General features: G+C 34.1%; 1 protein-coding gene across 1 annotated transcript in view; it reads right to left on the minus strand.

The window, feature by feature from the left end:
- Orc5 (origin recognition complex subunit 5) overlaps positions 1 to 22,084 on the minus strand; it is a 57,178-nt gene that overhangs the window by 5,833 nt on the left and 29,261 nt on the right. The window contains exons 12-13 of the mRNA XM_042684766.1: positions 17,350 to 17,460; positions 1,935 to 2,047 (exon numbers count right to left, since the gene is read on the minus strand). Of these exons, the coding sequence (XP_042540700.1) occupies positions 1,935 to 2,047; positions 17,350 to 17,460 (224 nt within the window). The remainder of the gene's footprint in view (positions 1 to 1,934; positions 2,048 to 17,349; positions 17,461 to 22,084) is intronic.

Genomic DNA, 22,084 nt, shown 5'->3' on the forward strand with positions numbered 1-22,084 from the left:
AAGATGGAAAGCTAGATGGTTAACATGAAAAACTGAACTAGGCAGAATGGTTAAAGTGTATACATGGAGAAGAAATGGTGTGTGCTAGTTGTGTTGGGGACAGGAGCAAGAGGCACATTATTTATAGGCCAAAGAGTTATCAGAAATATAAAACACACTTAAATAAGAGCTTGACATTTTTTTTTTAAAGATCATTCTAGTTTAGTAGAGGCTACTAAAGTGGCAAAAGTACAAATGACAGCAAGTGAATGAATCTACAATATACTGGAGGACTAATGACCTATCTGCATGTGGGAAATAACAAGATGACTCCCAAGCATCAGATCTGTGCAACATAGTAGAGTGCAGAAATGATCAGATGCAAACATGAATATTGGAGGAAAGCTGGATCTTTCCCTTTGTGTTGGTGGGTAAAAACAGAGGTGAGCTTGGTTTTGGAAATATATGGTTGTAGCTGGGATACAATCAATATAGGTAAAAATATTATTTACAAGGTCTGGCCTTTGATAATAGGGCAGTTATTAATAAACACACGGTTGAAGTCGTATATGTAGTTAAGAAAAAAGAACCCAGGATCAAGCCTCAAGGAACAGCTCTATTTAAAGGTCATGTGGAAAGGATAAGCTGGAAAATAAACCTTAGCAAAAATAACCAAAGAATAAAGAAGAAATCAGAATCATGGCACCAGGGGCTCTAAAAGCAAAGACCCCTCAGAGAGTAGTTAAGTGTTAGGTGCCACTGAAAGGACAAATAGCCTGAGATCAACAGATGCTCTGAGCACAGGACAAAGAATTTATCTTAGGTCAGAAGAGGAACAAACTGTCCTACAGACACACACACATACACCTCTATCTTAGGTCAGAAGAGGAACACACACACACACACACACACACACACACACACACACACACACGAGAGAATATGGAATATGGGTTCCAGTTGAAGGCTGGCAGTTGAAGGATTGATGATATCAATGTCCTCTGAAAACTGACTGTAAGGCTTTCAATAGCACTGGTAGAAATATAGTATTTTGTCCAAAGGCTGAAACACCTCTCATTTGGACAAACATACTCTCTCCTGTAAACTTCTAATGCTCTAAAATTGCTCCAATTATCCATTTTGCACATATCATCACGGGATATACTTCATACAGTTAACATGTCCTCTTTCTCCTATCCCTTCTTCAAGTACCCACTTGTCAATTCTCTTAAAACTCTAAGCATAGCACAGTACACCAGATTTGATGTTCCTATGGCAACATAGAACTATTACATCACCTGAACAAGGCACTGTATTTCTATCAGAGTCACCTATGTCAGGACTTGTTTTTGTTTTTTTTTTTTTGGGGGGGGGGGGTGTCGGTCATGGGCCTGATCTCAGCCTGGGAGCTATCCCTCAGCTCTTCAGGTCAAGGTTAGCACTCTACCACTTGAGCCACAGCACTACTTCTGTCTTTTTCTGCTTATGTGGTGCTGAGGAATGGAACCCAGAGCCTCATGCATGCAAGGCAAGCACTCTACCACTGAGCCAGCTTCCTAGTCCCTATGTCAGGATTTTTTTAAGCCCTACAGTCAGCTAAAACATCAGGACTTAAGCTACATATGCCATGTCTCTTGTCTGAATAACCATGAACTTTATTTCCCAGCCAATGATCTTATTAAATCCTACCTTGATACGATCAAACTATTACTCTAGTCTGTTAAGAAATTTCAGACTTTAGTTTTTGTCATCTGAAGAATTAGTTCCTGATCCTAATTTTAATCACTGGTAAGTTTATGAAAGGATTCATTCTACAGGAAAGTTTATTCATTCTTGGCACTTAAATGGTTTTTGTTTCAGTGACTAACGATGTTATTAGAAAGAATGTTAATTTTGGTATTTAGTATATCATTTACATCATTTAAGACACTTTTCATTAACAACTATTCTCTTACCTTGCAATAGCTCTGATGAAATCTAGTGAAACTGTGCATTTGTATTTCGGTCCATCAAGCTGATCATCATGGCCAACCAGACTTAACAACTGAAGGGTCACTAGAGAGGTAATCTAAAAACAAAGAGAATATTTTTATGAGGAACCATGTTAATGAGATTACAAAATACCTTCTCTCTAATGATATCTAAATAAACCTGCAAAATACCTATGAAGAATCTAAATAAATCCACAAAAATATATGCAAAAATATTATTACTCTGAAGTTTACATATATAGATCTGTGCATATGTTTTAAATCCCTGATAAACAGCTAGGGGTAGTTTACAGCTGATTCAAACTGTTCATAGCATGTTCTCATTTAAATAACATTTTTTAATATTCCTGTATGAAAAAGAGTTAACATAGTCTTGTATGGAAAACTATATTAACTCCTACCCATTCTATTCTTCCATAAGAGATTAATTTGTAAAATAGGTTAGTAATAGTTTTTTGAATTTCACACGTTAAACTCTAATTAGAGGCAAGCATCCTTAGTATATTTTCTTTTCATTACTTATATCTTCTAATTCTCTGGTTCAAATATTATCACATGTTAAAAAGACACTTTATATTATATACTGAAGTATTTATCTACGGTTTTCATAGTAAGGCACAAATTCTAATCCAAGTGAGAATTTTAAAATGCTTTATACACATTAAGAAGTTTTATTAGTTTATTAGTCACAACAAATGTCCAAAGGCAAATGTTGGAATAGCTTCTTGAGGTAACTTTGAGTTCTATCAGGATTCCATGGATCTTATAAATTGTGTGAAGGACACAATACCATATCAAGATATAGCAGCCAAAAGGTTGTGCATTCTTTTGAGGGAGCAGGGAAATAAAATAGAAAAGCTACAGCACAAAAATAAAATCTAAAAAAAAAAAATTGAGGCTTGACTTTCACATTAAAAAAATCATTTCAGGGCTCTTTATTTTATGGCCTTATCATATGAGAATTACTCAAAAAACACAACATATAAATAGCTCAGGAAAATATGTATTATATAAAGCAGTGCAAAATTTTAAATACTTTAAAAGTACTTTTCCAGTTTAACAAAATGCTGCTGCAGTGAAATTAGAATAAATCAAAAGTTATGGGGGTTAATATCTTGAATCTCAACTACACAAATTCATAAATGTACTAAGTAAAACCCTTTGAAAAATATATAAAATCTTTGAAAAACTACTGATATGTGACAAATGTAAGAATATCCATCCATTACCCAAACCCTAAATTATCAAATTTACATTTAGAATTTTATGTCCACAAATGTCTTTAGAACTCACTCTAGGTACTATGCATTCAAAAATGAGTAAGATCACAGAAAATACACACTTCCTTGTTCAACTTTATGCTCCTGATACACAATGAGCCCAGGTCTCCATCCAAGTAGACCAATATGGTCAGTGTAGACATGACAGGAGTCTCTAGACTGTGAAGATACTCAGACTCCATATCACTAAGAATGCATTGGCACACATAAGACAGAGGACAGACTTGTCTTTTCCACCTGGCTGTTAAGGACTCAGTGACAAATGGGTCACTCAGAGAAAAGAGATACACAAGAAACATTTCTGTTAGTTTCCCAAATGCAGAAAGTGGCTTATACCTACATTCTCTAGTTTCAGCAAGAATAATTAGAATCTTTTGCAGCCAATGAGTTAATTTCTTAGATAGACTTAATCTTTCTTAGAGAAACGTTCTCTCAATAATAGTAGCAAAATATACTGCACTTGAATATTATTTAATGAGTTTTAGCACTCTCTAATCTACAGAAGGCTTCTCATTCAATTGAACTTTGAACTACCCTGGAACATATTTTATGAACAAAATGCTAACTGTAACAAAGGGTCTTTAGAAAAAAACAATAAATAAAAAGTTCTACTCCATACAGGATGGCACAGATTTATATTTGTGACTCTCCCTTGCTAAGTTCAACTATAAACCCTGGAAATAACGTAAGAGGTAACCAGGAAAGGAGAACTAGGAAAGGTGGGAAGAATACCACATCAATTTATAATCCCCAGGCCTGTAAGAAGAATATTGGGTGTGTGTAAACCAGGCTCTACACCTCCAATATGCAACTTAGCAACTTAAGGTTTCCAGGCAAGCTTTTTCCTCCTGAACTAAAAAGAAAACTGTCAAAACAAAAAATGACAGACAATTCTAAATCAAAATTGTCATTCATAGATGAATTGAAAATAAAAGCATTCTTTTTTTATCGTACAGAGGGGTTACAGTTACATGAGTAGGATAATGCATACATTTCATAGTGAGCATTGTTACCATCTCCCTTATTCTCCCCCTATCATCACTTCCCTCCCCAACCTCCCCAACTCCTCCCACTCCCCCACCCCCACCCTGACATTGTAAAGTTCCTTTTCAATATAGTGTCCTGTATATCTCGTCATCACAACGGATCAGTCTGCATCCTCATTTAAGAGTTCTGTAATATCCCTTCCCCTCCCCAAATTACGAAAATATATATACAAGGTGCAGAGCACCAGCATCAAATCCAGTGAAAACAGAGGTTATACCATGGTGGAAGAACATACAATAGAAACAAAAGAATCACATAGTTTATTTTAAGTACATTAAAAGCATTAGCAAGCAAGCAAGAAAAAAGTAATAACCTCTTGTGTCTCTGTCTTGGGGTACATTTTGCTTAACATTATCTCATGTGGTTGTATGTACATAGCCTTTGACCTACTCTGCTTGTCCTAGACATGTACTAGTCACTGTAAACAAGGGAAACCATGGGACCTATGTTTCTTTGGGCCTGGCTTACTTCACTTAATATGATTTGGACCTATGTTTCTTTGGGCCTGGCTTACTTCACTTAATATGATTTTTTTCCCCCAAGTCTCTCCATTTCCTAACAAAAGAGGCAATGTCATTTTTTCTGATGGAGGCATAGAATTCCATTGTGTGTGTATCACACACATGCACAACATTTTCTTTATTCATTCATCTACTGGGGGGCCTCTGGGTTGGTTCCATATCTTAGCTAAGGTAAATAATACTGTGATAAACATGGTTGTGCTGGTAGCTTTGGTATGACCTTCTTTGTGATCCTTTGGATAAATGCCCAAAAGTAGGATTGCTGGGTCCTGTACATCTCGTCATCACAATGGATCAGTGGAGTCTTTTGAGGAACCAGAGTAGTTGAACAAATTTACACTCCCATCAACAACGCAGAAGGGTTCCCTTTTGGCCACATCCCCTCCAGCATCTGTTGTTATTAGTTTTCTTGATTATAGCCATTCTAGCTGGGGTGAGGTGGAATCTCAGCATTAAACAAGAGAAAACTAAAGAATCTGTCATTGGCAGCCATACCTTTAAAAAATGGCTAAGGGAAGTTTTTCAAAGAAAATGATAAAGGAGAAAACTCAAATATTAAAAAAAATAATGAAAAGGTAGAGTATCTCCTCCTAAGTATTCTAAATTGTATTTGATTAAAAATTGTAACAGCAGCTACTACTCTATGCAATATTTGAAAGATAGAAAAGCAAAAGGACTTGAATATAAGTAAGGTTTCAGTACCCATAAATTTCACTCAGACATTTATCACAGAGAACTGGACATTCATACAAAAACATGTATATCAGTGCTCAAAGTAACCTTTTTCATAACAGCTAAAAACAAATAACAAAAAAATACAGCTAAAAACTAGAAAGAAATCAGATATCCTCATGCAAAATTTGGATGAATCTCAGAGGGAACTATGTTAAATCACAAAGGCCAAGAGTGTTTGCCTATAATCCAAACAATACCAGAAACAGACAGAAAGATTTGGCATTCTAGAGCAACTCGGGCAAAATTAGCAAGACGATGGCTCAAGTCAAAGCATTTAGTTCAATCTCTTAGTTCTTAGTTCAATCTCTATAAAGCAAGGAGAGAGAGAGGAAGGGAGGTTCAGGAAGAAAGGAGGGATGGAGGGAAATAGAGAGGGAGGAAAGGAGGGAGGGAGGGAGGGAGAGAGGAAGGGAGGGAGGGAGGAAGGGAGGGAAGAAAGGGAGACAGGCAGGCAAGCAGGAAAGCCTATTCCTATATGTTACATATGATAAGATCCTGTTTATACAAATTTTTGAAATGATAAAATTATAGTGGTAGAGATGAGTTGTTTTCAGAGATTGGAGTAGGGGAAGAAGAAAAAAGTGGTATGGTTATAAATGAGTATGAAAACAAAGAAATTCTCATGATGATTTGATTAGTCTGTATATTTGACTGTGATGGTGATACACAAACCTCAACATGTGATAAAATTTCATGTACCAAAGATATAGACATACAAAAATAAAAACTTGCAGGGACTTGGGGTCCTTGCAGAGCTGTTAGTGAGCATACTCAGCATGTGTAAGACCCAGAGCAAAAAATAAATATTTTAAATCCAAACCAAATCAAACCCCAAAGTAACAAAAATGAATGCATATATAAGTGGGGAAATTTGAATAATATCAATAGATAGCATTAACTTGGTTGTGACCTTTTACTGTAGACTTACAAAAGATTATTAGTGAAGTAGCACTGGGAAAACTAATAAAGAACATACAGGAAGAGCCTGTTATATTTTATAACTGCAGATGCATCTATAATTTTCTCAAAAAAAGTTAATGAAAAAATTAAAACACTTGTAAAGTTCTCAAAATACAGCAGTCTTGGAGAAAATCCTTAAACGATCACCTTTAAGAATATTTAAGTATCCATGCAGCTATAAAAAAAATCTACTTGTGAGAATAAAATACTTCAGACCCAAACTTAACAAGAATTTTTTAATCTGCCTGGCCAAAAATGGAAAAATAAGAGAATGTTAATTATTTCAGTATTGATTTGCCATCTGGATACATTCTTAAGCACTTACAGATCTCAATTTTTTTTTTTCTGCCCCACTTAAAGGCAGAGGATGTGTACCACTGGTTTCAGGTTGTTGAGCTATAAACAATCTCACAAAGTTTTCACAAAACTGCAGCGTGTCTTCTGTAATATAGGAGAATTATAGCAAATAAAAAATACCAACCTGAGTGTTTTATTTTCACTAATTCTTACTTTCTATTTCTGTTCTTTAAGATGATAAAAGTTCTATTTTTGTTTAGGGGCTACAAAAACCATCCACATTTAAAATTTATTAATAAGCTGGTTGCTCATGCTTATAATCCTAGTTACTCAGGAGGCTGAGATCTGAGGATCACAGTTCAAAGTCAGCCCGGGAAGGAAAGTCTGTGAGACTCTTATTTCCAATAAACCACTAGAAAACTGGAAGTGGCACTGTGGCACTTGCCTTGAGCTGAAGAGTGCAGGGACAGTGTCCAAGCCCAGAGTTCAAGCCCCATGACCAAAAAAGACAAGAAAAAAAAAAAACCCCAAAAAATTTATTAATAAGTTAAATATTTCAATGTGAAGATAATCTGAAAATAAAATTCTATGCTACCACATGGGGACTGGAAACTTTTAATCAATGTCTAATTTAATAGATGAGAAAACATGTCATAAAAGGATGACTGGCATTACCAGTACCCAGTTAGTCATATGAAACAAACTAAAATGTTTTACAATTTTTTAGTGTTGACAGCTCCAGAAAACAAAACAAAACAAAAAACAGAAATCAAAAAACTCATGCCAGGCTACAAGTTTAGTTGAAAACATTTTAAAGTTGTCATAACAAAGTTTAAATTAAGCACTTGGATTTTAAGAATATTTAACACACTAAAAATGTCTAGCTAACTAATACCTTACTTTGGATGTTGATAAGTATTAGAAAGCAGTTTTCTGAGACTATTAGTATTGTGAAAAAAAGCCTCATTAGTCTGTGTGCATGTATCTTTTCTCTTACTTTTCAAAATACTTAGAATAATTTAACATTACAATAATGTAAATCAATATTCACTCATTCCTAGATTCAATCTAGAAGACATACTCTATAGAAAAAGGAGGGGAAAAAAGAGAATTAATATTAGCAATCATGGGCAGTTAGTGGTGTAGAAATAACATTTTATTATTCTAGACTTTATGACAAACATTGTGCTAGGGATTTTAATTTCTTCAATCCTCACAACAATCCCCTCCAAATCAGGTACTAAAAATAAACATTATTTTCCAGATGAAGAAACCTTGGTGAGGTCAGTAAATAATGACAGTCACTGAGCTGTTATGGCAAGAGCACTGGATTGAAATACTATCTGAATCCTTAAACTGATCAAAAAGAAAGCTGCAGGATGCAAGGAATTTTGCTGGGTAGATTAAGAAACGCTTCACAGAGAAAGATGTAAAAATGACAACTCTGACAGTGTTCCACACTGGAAGAGTACTTGGATATGTTGGAGGACAGAAATCTAGGAGCAGCCATTGCAGAGGTAACAAAAGAAAAGTCTTAAGTAAAACTGGAACAATATAAAAAAAACAAAACAAAAAAAAACAGCATTTCAACAGAGCCCATGTCCTATCCCAAGAACACAGAATCACCCAGAGAAGCAACAAGCAACAATTCTGTGAGTAAAATTATCAGACATGGTTGAAATACTCATATATTTGAAATATTCAGACTGTATCTTATATAACAGTTACTGTTTTTAAAATTCGTAATTTAAAAGATGATTTAAGATGGGGAAGATTACTTTTTGAAAAAATATCTGAAACTATTAGACAATATTGAAAATGATATTCCAAAGCAGTTTCTACCATATTTGTGGAATAAAGACCATTTACAAAAGAAAAAAATCAAAGCTACCAATCATAAAACTTTATGAATATACTAAAAGTTGGGTTAAACATCAAAATCTTTAGAAAACAAAAGCAATGAAAAAGTGTTTTCTGAAACAGCAGAATGGAATCACTGCAGGAAAAGTCAATTTAATTATCAGAGAAAGTCAAGAATGTGTGGAGATATAATTATTTCCTTTCAGGGTTTCTGTAACCTATAAGACATAGACATACTCTTTTGCAAATAATGTTAAGGTTTTAGCAGAATATACACTTCTTTCTACAGCTGCTTTTCTTGTCTACTTTGTTAAGCTCAAAGTCAAATAAATGATATTTAATGAACCGAAAAGTATCCTAGGCAGTGGGTTTTTTCTTTTTTTCTTTTCAGTTGTGGGGCCTGAATTCTGAGCCTGGGCGCTGTCCCTCAACCCTTTAGCTCAAGGCTAGTGCTCTACCACTTGAGCCACAGCACCACTTGTGACTTTTTCTGCTCATGTGATACTAAGGAACCAAACCCAGGGCCTCATGCATGGAAGGCAAGCACTCTACCATTGAGCCACCCTCTCAGCCCCGGTTTTCCTTTTCAAAGTCAGGATTTGTATTACATACCAGAAAATTCGTAACAAATTCTTTGCTTCATGTCTTTTTCTTAAAAGTTAGACTTAAAATTCAATTATTTTACCTGTAAGTTTTTCTCATATACTTCCACTGGTGATGTTCTTCAAAATTAAAATTGTTTATTTCTGTCCTCAGTTTAAGAATAAGCAAACTGGATACATTTTGCTAGCAGAGAACAATAGTACTTCTCTAACTTTCATACATAAGCAGCGTTTTGATTTAACCTAGCTTAAAATAATCTGACTCAAAACCAAAATATATACTTTTTCTCTTCAGCTCCTATATTACAAGAGACATTCACAAAGAAAAAAAAAGATAATCTATTTATACATAATGTTTAGATTTACATCTCAAATAGGGATATGCAGTATTTGCTTAATCTTTGCTCTATTATTATGTTCTTTGTTCTCATCCATGTAGGGGATGAGCTGATTATTTATGTCTTAACAATAGGAGTTCATGTACCATAGTGAGATTTTTTTTTTCTATTTAATCTGAGAGGCAGTCACTAACAAGCTTCAGCTGGAAATGCTTGATGTAAAAACAGTGTGAACTTGTTCCTGGGTTAATAAATTGTTCTTTCTGCCAAAAAGAAGGAAATCAATTTACAACTGTAATTAATTTTTAACATGCTTATTATTTTTATACTTTCATAGGCTGGTATGTATATCAACTGATTTATTAAATATCCTATCCTGATTACCCTTGGAGAAGCTTTTAACCAAAACATTATTTAGATAAACAGTCTTAATAAATGAAATGTCAGTGTCTGAGCTTCATACAATCCAACAAATAATATATTCAAGCTGATAAAAGATGTGATGGTTTATGACATGTATCAACTGTTTAGTGACGTTTTACATATGAGAACAAGAAGTAAATATTGCACATAGAAGAGATAGGCAAATATATTTTTATTATTATCCCCCTCAAAAAAATAAGGGTATAATGTCTGATACTCTCAGATTAATAAAAATTGGCATGCATTTTTATACATAGGGGAACTAAAGACAGTGCCTTTAACGCTGATTTTCCTGGCTACCAAAGCCAAGAAGACCCTAAGTGAATATAAGAACAGAGAGTCAGTAATTCAACGGGTAATTGTGCATGAGAATACAGAATGTTAAGCGAAATGAACCCCAAGTTAAGGACTCAAATGTTTTTTCTTTCTTGCTATTGTGTCTAACATATTTATAAGATATTTCTTTGTTGCTTTGTATGTCCCTCCTCCACGGTATAACCCCTGTTTTCACTGTATTTGATGTTGGTATAATTTGTGGAGGGGAAGGGAAAAAACAAATTGTTTAAATAGGGATACAGGCGGACCCATTGCACCAATGAGATGTACAAGATGTTATGTCGAAAATGAACTTTCTAACTTTGGCATGGGGGGGGGGGGGGTGTTGGTGAGATGGGAAGGGATGGTTAAGGGGAAACAAAGGAGGAGGCAACAATGCTTGATAAGAAATGCATTCATTAACTTGCATATGTAATTGCAACCCCTCTGTACGGTATTTTCACAATAAAAAAATGAAAAAGTTTACATCTTCAGAGAATTCAAGATAATGGGAGACACATATACAATGGCATAATATTGATACAGTATAAGTGATATAGTACTGATAGGAGTAAACATAATTATCTGACTATAAAGAAAGGAACTAACAGAAGTGGAGGGAAAGCATTCATGTTATTCATTATGAAATAGTATTGGGGGGGATCTTTTGTATAAAAGAGTTTAGGAAGAGAGTATATATACCAAACCAATTAACAATTAGTATGCTCTGTAAGAAAAAAACAGGCTCATTATAAAAAGTGTGTAGGCTAAATGAAGGCAGTGGAAGAAATGGACCAGAATGAGAAGGATATGGAATGTAGACTTGGTTCTGTAAAAAAAAAAAATAACATTAAAAATATATTTCAAAAGGACAAATTTATTTTTTAAGGTTTATGCTGAGGTCTGTATAGAAAGTGGTGAAAGATTCGCAGAAAAGATGCTAGTGTAATACTCTAAAAAACAAGAAGTTATAAATTTGAGGCAGTTGCAGTAATGGTAGAAAGAAAGAAATACATTCAACAGTAAGGAGGAAAAGCAGCCTGGATTTGTTAGCCTACTAAACAGAAAAAGAGAATTCAGAGATATTTCTACACTAAAAGCTAAAAACTGATTATCTGTCTTCTTTTTTCTAGAACCTGTATATGACAATTAGTAAAGGACCAATAAACAAATGATTACTTTTAAAGTCTAAGACTAAAACCAATGGAAAATTTTAGGGAATTATTTGGTTTATAATATGGAGCATGATACAGATGGGACACTGAGGTAAAACTCAGTCTGGAGCAATCTGAATGGAAAATCAAAACAGAAATATAGACTTCAAAGACCAACAACAACATATGCAGAATTTGATGCCCAGGCAACAGAGAAAATACTTATAGATACACTGAGTTCTGAACTCTACGGTCATAATTAGCTTCTACACTAAAATTCTGAATGCTTGATGGTAAATGAACAATAAGGTTCTAAAGGTAACTCAGTACCAAGAACACTAATTTCTCATTTAGGAGAAGGACAAGGATTTTCCAGCAGCAGTATGTCATAAATGGTAGGTGCAATATTCCTACAAATGAGCAGGTGTAGCCTGTCTCCTCTAAAGAACTCCAATTAACGATGGCAAGCTGTCATGGGAAAATGCCTGAAGCAATCACCATTTCTTTTATCATCTTTTTAAAATGTAGCACATATTTTTATAATGGAGACTTTTCTAAGTCATTTATCTTTTAACTTGTTCTTATTAAAATTTATTTTCTTATTAAAACAATCTAGTCATAAAGCTCTAACTACTAAATGGAGTTGCCTGTAGTCACTATAGTAATACCGTTGTCCGTTACATATGCATTTGCAAGCATATATTCATACAAATTTTGTGTTTTCAGGCAAAACTATAGTAAGTCAAATAAGATTTATTGATGTTGGATACATTTTCCCCAAAAAAGGTAAATAACAGAGATACATTTGACATATTTATTGGAAGCAATAATAGGCTTTGAGAAGGGTGGTTGTAAAATACTACCTACAAAAATAAAGCACCAGTGTATTATTTTATACAAAAATAGAGAGCAAATATTTTATGCAATTCCTTTATCCCTTAGGCAGTATTTTACATGTCCCCCTTAAGCAATGGTCCATTTTTCTAGAGCTCAGTAAAAATGCCTACTGCTGGATTGATACATTCACAAAGGCAAAGTAGTTATACTGAGGAAATTTAGCACCAGATTTGGGGAAGAAAAGAACAGAAGAAAACATTGTTCTTTTACAAATGAGAATAAAAATAACATTTTGCCTTGGACAGTTGAGTAACAGTCTTTTCTTTTTTACTACCCTTGTTAATAAGTACTATTAGTATTCCTTGTAACAACTGCACAGCTTGTGAAAATCATAGATAAAATTTATTCTTTTCAATTATAAAGCATCCCAAAATTGTTTTTTAAAATCTTCTGAATAGGCACCTACCGCATGGTAGTGTGAAGGAAGAAGGGTAATACATCCAAACCAGGGGTAGAGGGAGATTTGAGAATTCCATTTACTGCTCCAGTGTAGGTTGAGCACATTGGCAGTGGTACTCTTAACTCTAATAAGTATAGCAAAACCACCTTTCTATAGCTATGGCAAATTAGATGTACATTATTTATTTTTAAAAACTGATAATTAAATTATCATTCTGTTATTTGATTAATAATAATTCATGTAGAAAAAGTACTTCAAATATATCCTATTTAGCTCCCAAACCAACAACATACTTGAGTATGTTGTTAAACTTTCTACTCAGGTATACACACACAAACACAACTGCAACCTCTCTGATCAAAGATTCACTTGATTCCTGACCAAAAAGAAAAGCTAACCAATTAAACAAATATATGCAAATATAGTCTAGTATATATCTCAAAGTACTATTTATTCATGAGCATATAAATAAACAAATTTATAAGGACATTTCAATTGTAATTTCTTGTTAAATTCTCTACAACTATAATATGAAGTTACTCAGACATTACAGATTACTAAAATATTTCAATTATCAATATGGTATATAAATCTCTTAAGTAATCCTTTCCTTACTTCTCTTTCTTGATACTAATTCACAATTAATTTTATAACAGTTAAAGTAACTTATTTTAAGCTATTAAAAGCAAAATTATGGTAAATTAGCTTAAAATTATTTTCAAAGTGTTAATAGTAACAGTACAGGTAACACCTAAAAACTTTACATATATACTTCATGTGAGTGGAATGATTTACTCATTCTATCCACATAAGAAGAAGGAAAAGAGAAAATTATAAAACACCAGAAACAATGTTTTGTCACCTCTGATATTTAGGAATGTAAATTAGTATTTGAGTGAAAAAAATTTAAATGACCTATGACAATGATTGTAAAAATGTTTTAAAGGTAAAAAATTGCAATGGAAATGATTTCAAAAGTAAAAATATTTAACTATATTTTCCATAAGTTCAATAAATCTGAGCACTAATGAGATTTAATATCAAATGTACTACTACTGTTCAATTATTTGAGACAAAATTCTTAATAAAAAAGTGTTCCAACAATTCAATAACTTAGAATACTAAATACAATGTGATATTATCATAAATTTGATTATTATTCACAAGTACAATGTTAATATGCTTTAAAGCTGTAAGTTATTAATTTACACCTTCATTATAAGAATAATTTAAATCAAATGCAATAAAAATAGGGTTTTGCTTCAAGTCATCCTGAATGTGTTCATCACCTGGTTAATTTATTACATTATATGTAATAATCATAAGTGGTAAATCAAGCTACAAAAATGACATATTACTATAAAATAAACCCTTAAATAATTGCACAAAGATTAGATGAACAGAAAAATAATATATCATCAGTTCATTCAGATGTAATTTACTTCCTGGGAAAAGTATGTAATATAAGTCCTTAACAGTTTTATTCACATTGTCATGAAAGTGTATACACACTATATTATTAAATATCTTCAAATAATTTTTACTTTCATTCAAAAACCAACTTGTCAACCTAAAAACTCTTTATCAAAGATAAAGTTAACACGTTAAAGCCTTTTCCCCTGACTTAATTTAAAGTAGAATGAAACTATACTGCCATCTAGTGTTCAAATCAAACAAGCACTTCCAATTGTGTGTGTGTGTGTGCGCGTGTGTGCGCGTGCGTGCATGTGTGTGTGTGTGTGTGTGTGTGTTTTAGACAGACAGAGACAGAGAGAAGAGACAGAGACAGAGTATGTGTGCTGATACGGGCTTCATGCTGTTGCTTCGTGTTTGTGCTCATGACTGGCACTCTACCACTTGACCCACAGCTGTACTTCAGCTCTTTGTTGATCAATTGGAGATGAATCTAATGAACTTTTCTGATTAGGCTAGCTTTGACCTGGGATTCTCAAATATTAGCCTACTGAGTTGCTAGGATTACAGGAGTAAGCAACCAGAGTCCAGCATAAAGATCATACTCTTATTTATTAAAAATTAAGAGTGTATAGGATAAATACAGATTGTGATTCCTATGCAAAAAGAGTATATTTTGATAGATCCAACAAAAAGATAAAAAGGAAAAATAGAAACAAATTCAAGGCATGTGATAGAAATTATGTTCTTTTAGGTATAATTCTTGCCATCTATCTATTTGATCCCAGTATTGTTTTAATTTAATTTTATTGTCAAAGTGATGTACAAAGGAGTTACAGTTACATATATAAGGTAGTGAGTACATTTTTTTGTCGAACATTGTTACCCACTCCCTCCTTTTTCTCCCATTTCCCCCTCCAAATTCCTCTTCACACAAGTTGTAAAGTTCATTTCAACATACTGTGCTGTGAGTGTGCAGTATTTTATAACCAAGTAAAATGAAGGTCAATTCTTTAGGGCTACTTGTATTCACTTTTTTTTTTTGTAAAGATGCTGTACAGAGGGGTTACAGTTACATGAGTATATTTCTTGTTGAACATTGTTACCCCCGCTTTTGTTTTTTTCCTACTATCCATTCCCTCTCCCCCTCCTCCCTATTCAAGTTGTAAAGTTCATTTCCAACATAGTGTCTTGTGAGTATCATGATTGCAATGTGTTATCCTGTGTCCTTGTTTCAGCATTTTGTTATTCTCCTTCCCATCCCCAAATTAGATAAATGTATATACAAGATGCAGGGTACCCAAATCAAATACAGTGACAACAGGGGATATGAACCCCAAGATATGGACATAAGACATTTTTCTTTGTTGTTGTTTTTTATGTACTGTGTGATTTTCTTTTGTATGTTCATCCCCCTATGGTATATTCACTGTTGTATTCACTCTTGTGAACTTTTCTCCCCTCTGTATCTATTCCAAATGGGAACAACCAAGTTCCTAAATGACTTAATACATGAATATAAGGAAATTCATTTAGTGCAGTGCTTTAAATGTACAACTCATTTTAGTTTTTAAATGCAAATAAAAACAGATAAAAAAGTATCAACAATTTCAACTGCCAAGACTGGAAAAAATTTATGGAAAGAATTATGCTCTTTGCAGATAAAGATGTACTTGGGGGCCCCTTAATTACATTACTGGCATTGCTAAAACCATAAAAACTGATGACACTGTTCATCATAATCAAAATCCAGAATAGCCAGAAAAATCTCAAAATCAGAAACCTCCCAATAACTAATTAAAAGCCACCACAATAAAATAGATTTTAAACCTGACATCCAGTCTGAGAACAAATTTATTCATGATGAATTTAACTAAAATGTAACTTTTACTTACATATTTCTTAACAAAAAAACTAAACAAAATCATTGTAATTTCTATTGACTTTGAGTAACTACAAATTGCTAGTTGTGTTCTCACTTCCATTTACATCATGTACTAAGCATTATCTTTCTGAACCATTTAAGAAATCTGCAACTATACTTTCAATAATTTTTTTCTTAAAAACGTCAACTAAGACTCAACATTCTTTAAAAACATAAAACATATTTTCTATTATGCTTCTACTGCCACCTAGTGAAACTCTGAAAAATTAAGTATTCTGGAAAATAGACAAATTTTTTAAAAGAGCCAACCTGTACATAATGTCACATTAAAGATTATCTTTAATAATCTCAATTCAATATATAGAGCAATGGTGTATATACGTGAGTGTGAGAAAAAGTATCAGTGCTGGAGCCTCAATTCAGGGCCTTCTGCTAGTGCTCACCACTTGAGCCACACTTCCACTCTCAGCTTTTTGCTGGTTTAATGGAGTTAAGAGTCTCATGGATTTTCTGCCTGGACTAGCTTTAAACCACAATGCTCAGATACCAGCTTTCTGAGTAGGTACGATTACAGCCTGAACCACCAGAGCACAGCTTGCAAATGCATTTTTAAAATGCTGTTTTTACTAGCTTATTTATACATCAAAGTCCATAAATTCAATCAGTGAATCACTTGTTTAATCAGCAAGAGAATTTAAAAATTCTCCTTTTTGAAGAAAGAGAGAAGAACCAAAAACAAATTACTTTAAGATGGTAAGATAGGTTGAACACAAAACTGAACATGGAATTAAATCAACATAGTATCAAAACAACCAATTTTAAGATATAGATAATAACATGTATAGTATATATGTGTACACCAGAGGGGAACCAGGAAGACGACACAGAACTAGAGGGAATCAGGGAAAAACATACAACAGCGGGACCCATTAGCTGCACAGGACATTGACCAAAATGAACTAAGCAACTTAATGGCAGCGATGGGAGGGAGGGAACAAATGGGAAAGAGAGAACAGCTGATGCTATGCAAAACAAAAGAAATGTACATATCACCCAATGTGGAAGAAATAAGTGTATCGCAACTCATAAATGTTATAGACCGTGATAGACAATTTGCTCCAGGAAAGTTAGAATGTGTTTGTGATTTTAACTGAGCATCACTATCCCACAATACTGTGAAATTTGGGGAATTATATAATCACTTAATCACAATTAAAAAAATATAGATAATAATCTAATATTCTAAGCTTACCTGAGAAAATATATTTGCTGTGGGAGCAACTCTGCTGTCCACAATACTATATAATATTGCTAATAATCTGTCTAATGGAAACGACTTTGGTCCAAGGAGATGATTGCTTGTCTGTCAAAAAAAACAAAAAAATGGAGTTTTATTCTTTCACCAAAACACTCACTTTCTATAACCATAAAATCTCAATAGCATTATGTTTGCATATGTTCACCCTAGAAATGCTAACAAATCTAACCTATGGAGTCCTTCAGCTAAAACTTAAAATAATATGTCTTTTATGTCTTAAAATTTTCTTAGTATCTACAATCTTTCTTAATGGTGTAAAATCTTGAAAACTGCTATTTTGCTATTAAAATTAGATGTTAAATGACTTTTTCAAGTGATTTGTCAAGATAATGCACAGCCAAAACCAAGTTCTTAACTTTTTAACTAGAATCCACTAATTCCTTTTCATTCTTCTTAGGATCACTTCCTAGAAACTATTCACCATTAATGAAAAAGAGCAATTATGATAAACATAGCTAGGAAACTAATAAATTGTATAATTTATGTATGAATAAGCTGTCAGCCTATAAATGATGTCAAATTAATTTAAAATGTTCATAATTATATAGAAACTCATATGATATAATCACATCATTTAAAAAATTGCAGTATAAATTCCTTTCCATTAACAGTTAACTCTTGTAGAAATTGGACAACTTAGGAACATTCTAAGCAAAGATGAATAAAATGGCAAAACTATTTATAAGCATGAGAATATTTACAAGAATGACTGTAAAGAAAAACTACTGCTCAGAAATACAAAATGCATTATTATTTTTTTTTTTGGTGGGGGGGTCCGGGCATGGGGCCTGACTCTGGGCCTGGGCTCTGTCCCTCAGTTCTTCAGCTCAAGGCTAGCACTCTACCACTTGAGCCATTGCGCCACTTCCGGCTTTTTTCTTTTTGCTTATGTGGTGCTGAGGAATCGAACCCAGGGCCTCATGCACGCAAGGCAAGTGCTCTACCACTGAGTCATCTTCCCAGCCCACAAAATGCATTATTTGTTTCACTATTTGTACTAAAAGATAGTTTAGAAATAATTTTTGAGGTCTTAAATTTTGCATGCTTGTCTCACTAAACGCTTAAAATATTTGGAAAGGTACAGATTAATAACACACCAATGAATTTTATCAAGTCCTAATATTATGTAATACAAAGAAAAATTTTATCATATTACATTAAGTTGGAACTCTAAATTTTTTCCTCATTTTCCCTTTCAGTCCCTAAAAGGACTTGATATCTAGAACAGATGTTTTAAACACTCATAACAGTTTTTATATTGTTAGTGATTTTTTTTTTTTGGGTCCGGTCGTGGGGCCTGAACTCTGGGCTTGGACGCTGTCCCTCAGCTCTTCAGCTCAAGGCTAGCGCTCTACCACTTGAGCCATAGCGCCACTTCCGGCTTTTTTCTTTTTACTTATGTGGTGCTGAAGAATCGAACCCAGGGCCTTGAGCATGCAAGGCAAGCGCTCTACCACTGAGCCACCTTCCCAGCCCTATTGTTAGTGATTTTGTCCACAAAACAAGATATAGCACTGTTTGAATGATTTAAAATTCTCTATAAACTATATCAATTTGGACATGCACACCTATATACTGGCTGTACTAGAGTTTGAACTCAGGATTTCATGCTTGTCATTTTGTTTTTGTTACTTTCTCAACAAGACCTCATACTTTTTGTCTGAGCTGGCCTCGAGGGGATCCTTCCATCTATTATGCCTTTCAGGAAGTTGAGATGACAGGTATGCAAAGCCATCCCAAATTATTTGTTGAGATAGGGTCTCCCTAAGTTTTTGCCCTGGCTGGCTTTGAAATGTGACCCTTCAAATCACTACTCTCAAGTAGTTGAAATTACAGGCATGAGCCTGTACTGCACTGCTTTTTCTTTCACATTGTGTTTTTGAGGTTAATCCTTGAAGATTCAAGTAACTTGAATCAATTTTTCATCTACTAGTATCTGATTTTATGCTATATCACCATATATCTACCCCCCCAAAATCATTACATAAATACTGAGGCATGGCTCAAGTGGTAGAACACTTGCCTAGCAAATGTTAAGGCTCTGGATCCAAAACTCCAGTATACAAAAATTGATAATCACTATTAAAGTAAAACTATAGCTAATAATTCTATATATTCCTTCTTATAATTCGTATAAAGTAGGACTGACAGACTAGAAAATGAGGCAAAGACAATAATACTTGTTTCCAGAACTGTTTGTTCTTTTTATGTGCATAAGAATACCTCATTTCTTAAGTCTTTCCTCCAGTGAAAAGTCATTTAATTGAGTTTGTCTACTGCAATATGAGTAGCATTTCCAAACCTGGCCATTCAAATCACTAGATCCTTCCTTTTTCCCCTCTAGAGGCTAGCTACCATATGTCACTCAAATTTACCATTAGGGCATGAAACTCATATTTAGTCATTTTGTAAACAGTATATAAACAATCTATTGTGTAAGCCACTGAAAGTTTTAGGGTTTGATTTTCACTACAGTATAGCTCAGGTTACCCTGACCCATTATAAAGTTAACTCACACTTAACTTTATTAGGATAGTGTCAAACCTACAGAGTAAGTAGGCTCTTAAGTTCTACAGTATCAAAAGCACAAAGAATCTTATTTTTTTCATTTTTTCAGTCTAATAAGTGTGAACATCTCACTGTTATGATCTGCATCATAGTGAATGGAACTGATAAGACATTCAAGTTCCTTTTGGTATCATTCACCCATTTCTTTACTGCACTCTGGTCTTTTTCCTTACTAATCATTTGTTATATGAATACAAGCATAGGGGTTTTAAACATAATGGAAGGCTTTGGAAACAGTTCTAGAACTTCATGCTGGTTCTATTACCTATTAACTATCCAAATGTGGGAGAGTTATTATGTTTCTCTAATACGCAAATTAGAAGACAAATCTGAAGAAATTACCCCAGAGACCTAAGGCCCAGCGATCAAATGACTGTAGAATATGAATGGCTTTGACAAAGATATGGTGAGAAGATCTAACACACTGTCTCAGAAAGATACATTAAAAAGAATGGCGAAGAGGTAATATCAGAACTGAAGGAAGTTAATGCTATTCAAATTCAGAAACAAAACTAATCCCAAATAAAATGAAATTCAGTACCAGATATATTACAGTAAAATGCAAAAAAAGAACAAAGAAAAAGAGAAATTAAAAGTAGATTAAGGGAGGAGGCTGCAATGCTTGGTAAGAAATGTATGCATTATCCTGCCCATGTAATTGTAACCCCTCTGTACAGTATGTTCTCAAATAAAATAAAATTTAAAAAAAAAAAAAGTAGATTAAGAAGTGGGGTGCTTATGGCTTACACCTGTAATCCTAGCTACTCAGGAGGCTGAAATCTGAGAATTATGGTTCAAAGCCAGCCAAGGCAGGAAAATCCATGAGACTCTTATTTCTAATTAACTACCTTAAAAAAATCCAGAAATGGAGCTGTGGCTCAAGTGGTTGAGCACTAGCCTTGAGCAAAAAAACCTCAGGGACAGTGCCCATGCCCTGAGTTTATGCTCCATCACCACCACCACTACCACCAACCACCACCACCACAAAAACAAACAGAGTATAGCAATCAAAAAAGAAAAAAGAGATTAAGCAGCAACAATGAAAGGCAAAATGCAATAAAACAATGTCTTCCAAGTCCATAGGGAAAATAAGCTACCAATTTAGAAATGAACACTACTGACCACTACATAAACGTGCTTTAAAGTGGAGAATAGCTCCAGCTCATAGCTTAAACTGTTTAAACTCTGTTTAAATTCTCCATCTTCAGCAAAGAGAAGCAGTTTTGATGTACCAAATGGAAAGGAATCCCAATAATTTAAACCTTCTTTCATCAAATGCCACTCATTCTTGAGCCTTGCCAGATTCTTCAGACCAATCAGCTTGATTTTAGTCTTCTGTTTTGGTCTCATCAGCTTTGCTTAGGGACCTAAATATCTATATATTATGCAATTCCAAATTCCAAATAGTGGTGGTCTCATTAACTTAGTCTTTGTGTCTGTGTGTGCACGCTTGTGTTTATTGGGCTTGAACTCTCTTGTCTAATTTGCGCACAGGTTGGTGATCTACCCTTGTTAGGCCTCTAGACTGGCGTTTTTTACTGGTTAATTGGAGATGAAGTCTAGCAGACTTTTCTGCCTAGACTGGCTCTGAACTGTGACTCAGATCTCAGCCTCTTGAGTAGCAAGGATTACAAGTTGAATCATCAGTGTCTAGCAGCTTAGTCTTTATGAGATTCCTTTTCTTAATTTTGCTTTTCTTTTCTTTTTTTTTTTTTCTTTTCGGCAGTATTGGGGTTTGACCCTCACTCCTGCATTTTTCCTAACACTAGCAGGGGACTGTGATCCTACTAAATGCACCTCCTGTGTAGTAGGATTAGAGATGTGTACCACCATGCCTAGACCTTTTAAAAACTGTTCAATGTGATTTTTGTGGGTGTTTCAAACAGAAAAGAGAAAAATATATTCAATATACTTTGATATTAAGTCATCTATATTTGATTAAATAAGCCAGGTACTCCTTTTCATCAACCAAGTCACTAAAAACACTATCAATTCAGGTTATTTGTGGGGGGCAGGAGAGGGGGTTGCCAGTTCTGAGCTTGACCTCAAGAAATGGGCACTGTCTGTCCTTGAGCTTTTTTTGCTCAAGGATAGCATCTAC

Source organism: Dipodomys spectabilis, unplaced genomic scaffold (genome assembly GCF_019054845.1).
Source record: "Dipodomys spectabilis isolate Male_0828 unplaced genomic scaffold, ASM1905484v1 ptg000089l, whole genome shotgun sequence".
Classification (NCBI taxonomy): Eukaryota; Metazoa; Chordata; class Mammalia; order Rodentia; family Heteromyidae; genus Dipodomys; species Dipodomys spectabilis.